Source organism: Eurypyga helias, unplaced genomic scaffold (assembly GCF_000690775.1).
Source record: "Eurypyga helias isolate BGI_N326 unplaced genomic scaffold, ASM69077v1 scaffold32728, whole genome shotgun sequence".
Classification (NCBI taxonomy): Eukaryota; Metazoa; Chordata; class Aves; order Eurypygiformes; family Eurypygidae; genus Eurypyga; species Eurypyga helias.
Genome location: NW_010265519.1, coordinates 1 through 11,984, shown reverse-complemented (window position 1 = coordinate 11,984; position 11,984 = coordinate 1). Strand labels below are relative to the sequence as shown.

The 11,984-nt window shown below is 47.7% G+C and overlaps 1 protein-coding gene across 1 annotated transcript; it reads left to right on the top strand.

Moving 5' to 3' along the window:
• Positions 1–3,297: 3,297 nt before the first annotated feature.
• Positions 3,298–10,739, top strand: ADIPOR2 (adiponectin receptor 2; the record flags this gene model as incomplete). Its single annotated transcript, XM_010156779.1, has 6 exons — positions 3,298–3,417; positions 5,098–5,269; positions 5,907–6,093; positions 7,092–7,279; positions 8,444–8,637; positions 10,046–10,739. Coding segments are annotated over 6 exons (993 nt in total), but the record flags the coding sequence as incomplete, so codon positions are not given.
• Between the last annotated feature and the right edge of the window lie 1,245 nt (positions 10,740–11,984).

The following is an 11,984-nucleotide window of genomic DNA, read 5'->3' as shown; positions in this document are numbered from 1 at the left end:
CTAGAAGCACTTTGTTCAGGTTATACCACACCTTAATAGTCCCACTTTTAACTGAGTTTTGGTCTGGGCTCTCATTTCTTCTGTGGTCTTAGGCAAGTGAGATTATTTACCCAATGTCCTCCCCATTTTAAAATGTGATTCTGTGAGCAGAACTTAGAAATACTTGAAAACCTGTCCTAAAGCGGATGCTTGCTTATATTGTTATGTTTTAGAATTATCCCTGAATTTCTGATACAGGCAGCCAAAGAAGAGAATGGGAATGGGAATCCTGAGGTCTGAAGGAACTTGTCAGGATGGAAATTGTACAACAAAACGCCTTTTGAACAGGAAAGTATTTTTTTCCAACCCTGTCTGAAGAATTGAAGGTCAATAGATTCCTTCAGTTTACCAGATGAAAACTGGCACTGGTACTGCGCTCCAGCTATAGATTTCCAGCTTCCAAGGAGCAGAGTTTACTGTTCTTTCTAACAGGACGCTGAGGGAAGGAGTTGCGAGAGGGTGGATGTTTGAGAATGGGCCTCATTTTGCCTCCTTAGCGAGAAAAGGGCTGAGAAGCTGAGCTTTAGTTTTTTCTCTTTGAATGCTAATTTTGCAGTTTAATGGCAGGAAGGAGATAGTAAAATCAATTCCATTTTCTGGCAGCAATCTGGACTGTATATATGATATGAGTTCTTTTTATCACCGAAAGAAGCTCAGTAATGATTTGTTTGTAGGCATGTTGCCAAATTGCAAGGATTTTGGACTAGTTCATAAATAGCTGTGCTCTTCGAGCTTTACAGTCTGCTCAAATTTAAACCTTCCCATCATCCTAGAAATGGGAGTATGTGGAGAGGGGGAAATGAACGTTTTTTGGCTTTGAGTCACTGAGCAGACTGCAATGAATACAGGCTTTGATTCCATAAGGAACCTTTTTTCCCTTCAGTCCACCCGGTTTTGTAAATTGAGGATTACTAACTTGTTCACCCCATTCCAGCTGGTCACTGTGCGGTGCTGGGGAAGGGAATTCTAGGGTAGCTAAAAGGCACGTAGCTGTGCTGCTTGGAGCAAGTGCATTGGAACTTGAACGCCAGCCTTGTTTTCCTGTGAGGCGTGTGCTTGGAAACTGAAGGTTCCGTAAGCTCGTGAAGACTACCATGAGCATCTTATCCCCATGGCAGGGGGCTTGGACTACAGACTGTCTGTAAAGGTCTCTTCCAACCCAAACCGTTCTATGCTTCTATGACCTTGGGTTAATTATTTATAATAATGGACACTGAAAATCCTAACCAGAAAGATCCATTAGTAGAAAAAGTCAGTAAAATTGACAGCGTGGGAAATAATGTCAGTGAACGTTGAGTCAGAAGGAAACCAGATTTTGGTTTTGTTAATACGCTTTCCGGTCCAGCAAGACACGCCTGTTTTAGAAGGTTATTAAACCTATGTGCATCGCAGTGTTGCCCGATGCCTTTCTCAGTAGGGTTAATGTGATCGTCGAGGCGGTGAGGTTGTATTTAATACTGTATTTAGTACTGCTGTAGGATCTGCCTAGAGCTGATCAATACTGACACCAATCATCTGCTATAAAATATGAAATCATCGCCCAGACTTGCTAAGAGGGGGTGGTGACTGGAATGATAAATGAGGGAGAGTGCATGTACAGGGGACATGGATTATGGACAAAGATTCATTAGTCAGGTTGTCCTCGTGCGGACAAGTGTGAGGTCGTACATCAAACGCAAAGGATGTGTACTGTGTATGACATAGCAGAGATCTGTACTCTGGATAAGCGCAGTTGGGTGAAGAACTCTATTTTGGGGGTGCCTCTTCAAATGATGACTCTTCAGTGGCTACTGCACGCCTTGGGTGCAAAAGCGAGTATTAGCATCTCATTTCTCTCCCTCTCAAAAAAAGCAAGCATCCAGATAGCTCACTGTAGGTTGGAAGAAGTCTTCTTTTTATTAAGAAATTAAAGTTTTAAGCAGCTTGTTTTGGTTAACTTGTTGATGGAAACAGTAAGGCCTTACTCTAAGGAGAGAGGTGTAACGTGGGACAGATGCACAGCCAGGTCTGACCTGGGACTCGGAGTTCAGGACATGAAGCTGAACGTTACCCGTAACCTCACGTACGTTATCTGGATTATTACATACTGCATTCTCAGTCACTTTGGGTGGCATTATCGATAAGTAATCTGGATTTCAGAGTCGTTAACCTTGATATAGGAATAGGAGGGACAAAAAGGGTCGTGGCTTGTCGAATGGAGGCCAGTCTCCTTACAGATCATGGGGCTTTCTTGGCTGGGTCACGGGGCTGCGTGGCAGTTCTGTGCCAAGCCTGAAGGGTACAAAAGGCTCATTCTCTCTTTTCTAGCTTCATCAAACTTGTTCACCTTGGAAGCTGATGCGTTGAATGGAGTCTCAGATGGGCCGTGAGCATTGTAGTCAGCAAATGGGAATGTTGAAATCTTGTGGCCTCCCCTCCCCTCCTTTTTTCCTAAATGAAAAGCTAGAGTGTACCATAACACCTAGATGAAGTGATAAGTCAGCGTAGGGTAGAAAACTGCCAAACCTCCTTCCTATGAAGTTATTAGCGAAGTATACCAGCTGGACATCCAGGCTCAGTGGTTTTTTTGGGTTTGTTTTCATAATTCTCTTGGTACACCTTGGGGATGTGGATGTTTCTCTCCGTTTGAATTTTGCTTAAAACTCTGGTGTCTGTTACTGCTTTTCTTTGAGAACTTGCCTATGTCTGACTGGCACAAGTTTCATACTAGTTTCTGAAATACCTTGAAAGTCAAATGAGCAGCTGTCCCTGACTGGATTATGGGCTGAGCAGAAGTCTCAGTTCAAGAGAACAGATCTTCGGATCGGAACTGAAAATTGAGGTGAAGCATTTATAGCCAGGTAAATAGATTCCTCTCCATGGCTTACCTTTTATTATCCTAAAATGCCAGGTATGTTATAGAGGCATTAAGGCAGGCATAGTGACGTTGAAACATAAAACAGGAGGTGGGTAGGCTGCAAGCCTCAGACCCCATATCTGGGCTTTAATGAAGCATAACCTGGAGAAGAACGCCGCTTTCTTCTAAACCTGGTGAAAACACATGCAAGATGGATTAGACATGCGAGTTGTTCTCAGGTACCTAAGAATGTAGTAAGTTTTTTGCTGTTTCCTTTTTAAATTTCTTCCTCAGTGCCATACAAGAAAAGAAGACTTGTGTTTGCCAGCACCTCAAATCGTAGTTTTGCATGGAAAACAATGTTGCCTGTGTCTGTTCATCTTCCTACAAAGCATTTTCCCTATTTTTTTTTTTCCCTGCAGTGTTGTGAGGAATATAAAGACCATGATGAGTCACCTCAAGAGGACGAAGGGTTTATGGGTATGTCACCTCTTCTACAAGCCCACCATGCTATGGAGAGAATGGAAGAATTTGTGTGTAAGGTAAGGGCACGTGGAAACTGCTGAACTAGTCTCCTTTTTTTTAGGAAGCTCCAGTGTGCAACAGGCTACGCCTGCAGCAGCTGCGCCACTAATGCTAAGGGGGAGCAGGTACACACCATCCCTGACTGGGCACCTCCTGGTGTAACTAGTAACACTACAGCATCTCAGGATCTGTCTGTCAGAAATGAATAAAGTGTAAAGCGTGGGACACAGGGATTACAAACGAGGCTCTAAAGCTGAGCAGGCAACTGAGGAGCCTCTTGAGAAATACCTGGGGGTGCAAAGCAGAGTAAAAGCCTTCTGGTTCAAGGCACTTTTCATTTGCAAGGCCATCTTTTTCCAGGTTTCTTCAGACCAGCAGATACTTTGCTTTGCCAGCGCCATTTGCATCCATTGTAGAATAAGCTTTGTCCCTCACTTCAAAAGAAAACTTGGCTGTATCTCAACTGTATCTAAGTAAATCCGTCGTGAATTGCTGACCTTGGCTCAATTTTTGCTATTTTTTAAAGCCATGGAGCTGTATCAGTCTCTGGCCCTCCTTTCTGGGTGAAAGGAGTGCTGCCCCTTTATACACTTCTTCCTGCTGCTGCTGGTTTCACAGAGGGACCCTAATTACTTGGTCTTATATTGAGGGGGGTTTTTTATTGTTGGTTTTGTTTTGGGTTTGATCTTTTTTGTTGTTACTGTGCATTTTTTCACCTTTTCAGCTGTTCAGTAGGGTGGATTGTGTAAAACGAATTCCCTCCTGCTGTTCCTACCTCAATTCAAATTTTTGGTTCATGAAGTAGAACAGTTGTTTTCTTATTTAATGTATTTAAGCACCCAGTCTCTAACTGGGTTGGTTATTCTGATTAGTTTGTTTTGCTTCCATGAAGGACTGTGGAGAATTGATTGAAAAACTCTGGGCTCTTGTTCTTGAAACGGAAATAAGAATGTAGTTTTTTAAACTTAGTGTTTCAGGATTCTTCAGGCTCGCTCGTGTAGTACTAACCAGACGACAGATCCAAGGAACACTGCCGAAACAACCCCGGTACATAATGCAGGCCCCTCGTGCCCCTCTGCTTGGCAGTGCTGCTTCTGAAGCCACACTGAAGACCACACGTCCCTTACGTGACTGAAGCAGCGCTAAGAACGCCTGTGCGCGCTCGTTTCGTTTGGAACCAGCTGCGAGAATAGATGTGTGCACACGCGTGCTCTCTCTCCCATTAAAGAAGAAATCTGAGGGAGTTGAGAGTCATGGATCTGTTGCCTTAACTGATCTGTCACCATTTATTCTGGGAGTGTGGGAGCATGTTTTGGTAACTTGGATGAGGGATTGGCCACGTCTCGCCGGACTCTTGCCACGTCATGCTTTCTGCCCCATACTAGTGCTAATGGATAGCTGGTTTGCTAGGCTGCCCCGGATGGGAGCAGATCCAGAGTCAGGTTGGCTTGTGGTTGGAAGAACAGGCTTTTACTTACTTTGTGGAGAGAACTAGGTGTAGGCTTCTTCAAGTAAATGGAAAGGGTGATCTTGAACATAACAGAACGTGGAAATCAATTAAATGCTTTCTGTTCGTTAGCAGTAAAAAATCCTGATAGCTTTCCTGTCCACTTTTACTACTGCAGGTTTTCTGACTCCTGCCATACATCAGTGGAACTCCATTCCCTGCATTTTAACTAAAATCTTCTGACTTCTAGGTATGGGAGGGCCGATGGAGAGTCATTCCCCACGACGTTCTGCCCGACTGGCTAAAGGACAACGACTACCTGCTGCATGGACACCGGCCACCCATGCCTTCCTTCCGGGCTTGTTTCAAGAGCATTTTCAGAATACATACAGAGACTGGTAACATCTGGACACATCTTCTAGGTATGTTCACCTTGCTCTTACGCTAATTGGCTTTGTTGCGCTCTTTCTTCGAGCGAGGTAGAAAAGGGGTGTGGGGGATGGTTGGCATCATCATTCCACTAGTAACCCCTTAAATTACCAGGTTGGTATCCCTCTCCTGATTTTAGCCAAACAGGGTTGGATGGAACTTCCTTAATTATGGCATTCAATGGAAACGAATGAATTAAAAATGTCCTGATCATTAACAAATTGCTGGTAGATACTGTTTGTTTCCCAAGCATGTGGGTGTTAATTGAGACGGCGTGTCTTGCTGCAGCTTGTGTGAGTGGTTTTCAGCTTGCAAGGAGCCTCGAAGGGAAAGGGTTTCTGTGAGCTATGCCCTTCTCTTTACATTTTGCAACAGATTTTTTTTTTGGTTTTGTTCTAGAATGTCCCACTAGTCAGGCATCTTGCAAAACAAGTGAAAACACAGAGTCCATGCAAGTCTGTATGGCCTCGGTCCGAGACAGGAATGAGGTTGGAATGCATAACTGGAGTAGGGCAGTACTGTGTGCTGCTGGTTGTCGTGTGCTCCTCCTGGACACTCAAGTCGTACTTTTAGAGAGAGAAGCTTTCAGTGTGCACAAACTTGACACCTTTCTGCCTTACTGTTTTTTAGGATGCGTGTTCTTCCTTTGTCTGGGAATCTTCTACATGTTCCGGCCAAACATGTCCTTTGTAGCACCTGTGCAGGAGAAAGTGGTTGTTGGATTGTTCTTCTTGGGAGCCATACTTTGCCTCTCCTTCTCATGGCTCTTCCACACGGTTTATTGCCACTCAGAAGGTGTTTCCCGGCTCTTCTCCAAGTAAGTGCCTAGAGGACAGGGTAGGCCAAATAGAAAACAGGTGGGAAAACAGGGTTGGGATTTATGCCTGGAGCCCCAGTGTAGGAGTTGTTCATTGTTCCAAAGTACATGCAGTCATGCAGAGTTGTGTTCAGATTTAGTGCAGCTTCTTCTAATTACTGTTTGCTTCAACATGAGCTTTTGTGCTGTCGTTTTAGTCCTAAAGGAATATACCCAGAGCTTAGTTGCAGAACTCTGCAGCTTTAATGCAGCTGTCACTTCTCATAATTTCAACTCTTCTGAGTAACTTTGAAGCTTAAACTCAGCGTAAGACAGCTCCACAGTGTGTGTCAAGATGTCTTGGTCTTCTGGTTTTACCCTGTGTTCTTTTTTGGCTGGCTGCTAAATATCTCCTGTTTCCTAACGTGACTCAACCTAGGGTTGTGTAATCTGCCAGACCACCTTTAAAGTAACCCAGCAATTAAAATCCCCTCCTGAAAAAATAACTCCATCTTTCGTAGGAGCGTTTTGTTGGGGTGTGGTGGAAAGCAAGGGCTGCAGGGATACCTGTTCTTTGCTGGTTTATAGAAAAACAGCTGAAAAATGGTGACGCTACACCCCGGTGGTCACTTGAGCTGATGCCGAACTCTAAAGTGTTTGTGTTGGCTGTGCTCTCACAACAAACATACTGTGTGCCCTCTTCTGTGTTCAGAGGACTCCTGTGCTGCGTTTCTCCTCAGCTGAGGCTTAAATCTGAGCTTCCTTCCAAAAGCTTTGGTCTAAAGGCCGCTGTACGTATTGCTGATGACGAGCCAAAAATGGGCTTGCTAAGGGTCTGCCCAGGGAATTGGTTGCTGGGGGCGGGTGCTGGTGGAAGAGTTGCCATCGGGAAGTAAGTTGCTATAGTGAGAATCTTCCTCTGACGGTGACAAGTGGCCGGTCTGTGAAGATAAGAGTATCGGTGTGAGGGCTCCCAAAGCTTCACGTTTCTTACCAATCCGAATTTTGTTTCCTTCTAGGCTGGATTATTCTGGCATCGCACTTCTCATAATGGGCAGCTTTGTACCGTGGCTGTACTACTCCTTCTATTGCAATCCTCAGCCTTGCTTCATCTACTTGATTGTGATTTGTGTCCTGGGCATCGCAGCCATAATTGTCTCACAATGGGACATGTTTGCCACCCCTGAATACCGGGGTGTAAGGGCAGGTAAGACCTGAAGTTGATTGTTTTGCTTCTTGACTGCCTTTCCTCCTTCCTGCTTGCCTCTTGGGAAGACTTCAGAGGGCTTAATTTTATGGAGAGCTAATGTTGGGATTGGGAGCCTGATGGGTTTTCTTTCAGCGTTGATTATAGCCAACTGGATGCACAGCTAAGGGCCGGTGCGAGTCCTGGAAGTGCATTCCTGAAATGGACAGTAACACACGCAGTGGGAAGAGGTAGCGCAGAGTGTTTCTGGCGTATGCAGCAACTTTGCTCTCCCAAAAAATGACTGACTGCTTGGTGTGTGCATGTGTATGTTCCTCTGCTGTTTGTCTTGGTTTTATCGTAACAGGCTTCAGGTGTTAGCTCGTTTGCCTAGATAAAATACGTGTTTAGGACAAAGAGCCTGTTTTTTTTTGCTTCACGTGATCAAAAGAGCAAAATCAGCTTTGGCTTCACGTCCTGAGGTGGGAAGAAAGAGAGAGCTTCAGGGGGCAGCTATGGAATCTGAACACAGCTGGGTTGAATAGTAATATTTCTTGTTCCTTAACCTGCATGCCCTGTCCTCAGTAAATCCTGGACAAGCTGTGGGTGTTACCTGCCGAGAGTTCAGCCTTCCAGATTTAAACTCTGCGAACGGGACAGGATCGTTCTCCCCACGCACGCCTGTTTAGCCAGATTTCCCCGCTCGCTGCTAAAATCTGAATGAATAAACCACGTTCTCATATGTGGCGGATCAGAAGAGCCTCAGGTGCTGCTTTTCTGTTTCCTAGGGCTTCCTGTAGAGCATGATAAATAACCCCTTTGTTGTCTCGCTCCGCAGAGGTGAGGGGGAAGTGAGACACGGTTCGTGTAGTCTCAGTGCCCTCTGCAGCCCGAGACGTGGAACTGGCTTCGCCTATGCCGAAGCTGGCAGGCGCAAGCGTTAAATGAGATATTGCGGTGTCTGCAGGAACCTGTAACCCGGTACCTTCTGGTACATCGAGGAAGGCTGTGCGTTCTTTAACTTCCTCTCCAATAAAGTTCTTCTGGGGACCTCCAGCTTCAAGAGTTGTCACCTTTCTGCTGCTTTGGCAAATACCGAGTTTCCCCTCCGTTTGTGTTTTCATTGTCTCCCTTTACCACCGCTGCGTTCAAATCTGACTGTCCCACATTTTCTTTACCTCCCAGGAGTATTTCTAGGTCTGGGTCTTAGTGGGGTTATTCCCACCCTGCACTTTGTCATCTCTGAGGGGCTCCTGAAAGCAGCCACCATGGGGCAGATAGGCTGGCTGGCACTCATGGCATGCCTGTACATCACTGGTGCTGCACTATATGCCGCCCGCATCCCGGAGAGATTCTTCCCTGGCAAGTGTGACATCTGGGTGAGTCTACAGAACGTGCTGGATGAGGAGACCAACACAAAAGCTGGTTCCCCTTCAGGCTGGAGGATGTTGTGTCGATGTTTTCTTACTGCGAGTACCAAACCTGTGCGCCAGGAGCAGGAGTAGGGCTGACAGGGCCAGGCGCCTGTGCGCTCTCTGAGCCCAGCGTACCCGGTGCCTCGCTGAGTTACCACAAGCTGGCTGCTCTGAGGTACCTGCTAGCATGCAAGTTCACCCCGGCACACGTACTAGGCAGCTTTATGGATGGGCAAGCAGCTTTGCAAACCTTTTGGAGCGTGTTGAGTATCCCACAAAGGCACACCTCCCCTTGCAGAGTAGGGCACGGTTCTCTCTCTGACGCTCAGTGTGTTCTCCGGGACCGTCACCACGGCTGGCTCCTCGTCTTGTGCAGCCGCTGGAAGTGCTGGGTCGAGAGGGTAGGCGGGCTTTGGAGGGATCTTGGGCCCGGGAGAAGGGAGAGTGGGTGAAGACTGTATTAGGGGAGGAAGTGAAGAAAGAAGTTGGGTGGAGCAAGAGTAGAGATGGGAGGGAGGTGGATCTTTGGAAAGCCTCTTCCACTGGGGTGGTTTAAGGCCCCTAAAGAGTGTTAGAAGCGAGAGTGAGGCCTGGGTTGTTTGAATGGCTTTTGCACTGGTTTGCTAGGCCTGTTCCAGCAGCCAAACAAAGCGTCGTTAGGATAACGACCTAGACTCCAAAAGCACTGGTGTACCGCCAGCGCTTTTCTGAGCTTCCCCTGGGGCTGCAAATACGCAGCTGTAGAATTTTTTCAAAAGCATTACCCATGCTGGCGTGGCTTCCCCCCAGCAAGGGCGTGCTTTGTCACGCCGCTCCCTCCTGGCTTCGTTCTGCTGTGCTCTGATCGATAGCATCCTGGGCCTTCAGTCTCAGCATCTGGTTGTTTCTAGGCTTTACTGTAGCAGCTGCTTTTTTTTTTTTACCCCGCCCCCCGTTCTGTTTCTCTGTGACAGAGAAACAAACCAACGACGTTCTGAACACCCACGGAGTAAAACTGGGGCCTGTGGCCAGAGCAGAGTTTGTACCTGCTCGCTGAACGAGAGCCCTTTTCGTTCGTAAGCCGCCAGCGTGCTGTTCCCGGGGATGCGCTCCGGCGTTCCCTGCTGCGTTGGCTGGCCAGCCAGCCGGTTCAGCTGACTGGAGGGAAGGGTGGGAGGGGGTGTGTGTGCGTGTGCAGAATTTGACCGTTTTGCTAACGGTTAGGAGGGGGACGGGCTTTTAAGACACGACTTGGAGAACTTTGCAGCTGGTGGTTTGAGGTACTGCGGCGTGTTACTGTGTACTTCAGCCGAATGTGTGGCGTTTGCGGGGACGGGGTGTCACCGGAACCCGGAGCCCCCTGCCTGAACAGAGGTGTTTCTCCTTCCTGCAGTTCCACTCCCATCAGCTCTTCCACGTCTTTGTGGTGGCTGGCGCTTTCGTCCACTTCCATGGGGTTTCCAACCTCCAGGAGTTCCGTTTCACGGTCGGAGGAGGCTGCACAGAGGAAGATGGGATGCAGTAAGACCGGCCTTCGGCCCGAGACCGTAACCAAAACAGCACCGCGGGCGCGGTTGGAGCGTGCAGGCTAGCGAGAGGAATACCTAAGAAGAATCCAGGTTTCAGCTGATGGGGCGTGGAGCTTCGTGGGGATTCTGACTAACCAAGACAAATTCTATACCTCAAGCAATGGAATGAATCAATTTGAAGACCAGGAAATTCCAAAACCCTAATTTATTCTTGGGATCTACAGATTGAGCTACAGAGGACCCTTCCAAATCGGCTTCTGTTCAATGCCATATTTATTTGTAGAAGTGGGGAGGGATAGCTTAGCAGTTTCCTTTTTTTTAAAAAGAAAAAAAAAATCAAGGTTAAATTTATATCCTCTTGGAGGGTTTGGGAGTTGATTTTAGATGCTCTTTTGGGAGAAAAAGAAATTGTAAATAAGATTTCTAACTTTCTGTTTAAATAAGATTTATATAAATGTTTTAACGGGTGGGGGGAGAAGGGGTTTTGTAAAGAATGCAACATGCAAGTACCACACACTGTTTCAATTTTGCACAAAGTAAGTGATTGCAGGAGGACCAGGTGAAACTCCCAGGAGTGAAGCGTGCTGGCCCCGCAGATCTTCCTGGCGGCCGGCATGCCCTGGGCACCGCGGGCTCCCGGCCAGCGCTTGGAGTAGGTTCAGTAGGTGCACGCGAGGGTGTGGGGGCTGGATTGCTCACGGTGTCCCCCGGCTCACAGCGTTAGCCAGCTTCTTCACTCAGATGAACTCCGAAGATCCATCTGCCCCCTGCCCAAGTGTGGGGGCAGCCGCTCCTTCCAGGCTAGTGCGGCCGGTGTCATTTTGGATTGCGGATTTAGCTGTGTTGGCTCTCGCCGTACGAGCTGGAGCGTGACAGGATAGCGGCCCGTGACGCGGCGAGCGGCCCGACTCCGTCAGTGCCCGCCTGTACCCAGGGGCTCCCGTTGAGTTGGGAGGTGCCTCCTGCAGGCCTGCCCTCTTCTGTCTGGACAAACGGTGGTCGTGCACTTGTCAAAAGGTCGTCGAGCGTGTGAGGGGGAAGCAGAGGTGGGGTTGAAGTGGGCTAGAAAGAGGAAGCTGTGCGCTCCATGAGTTGGAGTTAACAGTTCCTGCAGACCTCAAGCACATTACCTTCTCGCGTGTCAGGCTCCGTGTGCCGAGGGACTTCGCAGGTTTTTCTTTTTAAGAGGAAAAATCCATAACTGGCCCATTGCAGTTCCATTTTTTTTTTCCTCCCCCTTAGGTCTGCTTCCCATCTGTGCTTTAGCAATGGGACTGCTGGCATCTCTTAAACCTAAACCTGCGTGGGGTTGGATTGCTGCGGGGCAGACGCACCTTCTGTATAAGGGGAGGCGCATACCCTTCCCTCGTGTAAGTGATGTAGCTTGGTCTTTGGAGCCTGGTCAGAAGCCAGGCTGAAGGAGAAGCTTTGGAGTCGTAAGATGAAACTTGAACGTTTTGTTTGTTATGGCACAGGTATTGCTTGGAGTGTCGAGTTGGAAACTCGGAGCAGTTGCCTCCAACAGATGAGTTAAACGGCTCATACAGAGCTGTGTTTCCCAAGGAAGGAAGGCAAAGGGTGGCTTTTTGTTGCGTGGGTTGGTTGGTTTTTTAAGACTCTGCAAGTTGGTATTTCCATCCTTCCAGAGAAAAACATGGTTTGCAAAGATCTTCCCATACCGCGGATATCGCAGGATGCGTTTTGGGGGGTCACTTTGCCTAGTGGAGTCAAGCGGGAGCAGAATGCCTTTCTCAAGTTGACCGCGTATTGAGGCTTCGCCCCTCGAGCGGAGCCTTCGTGGAG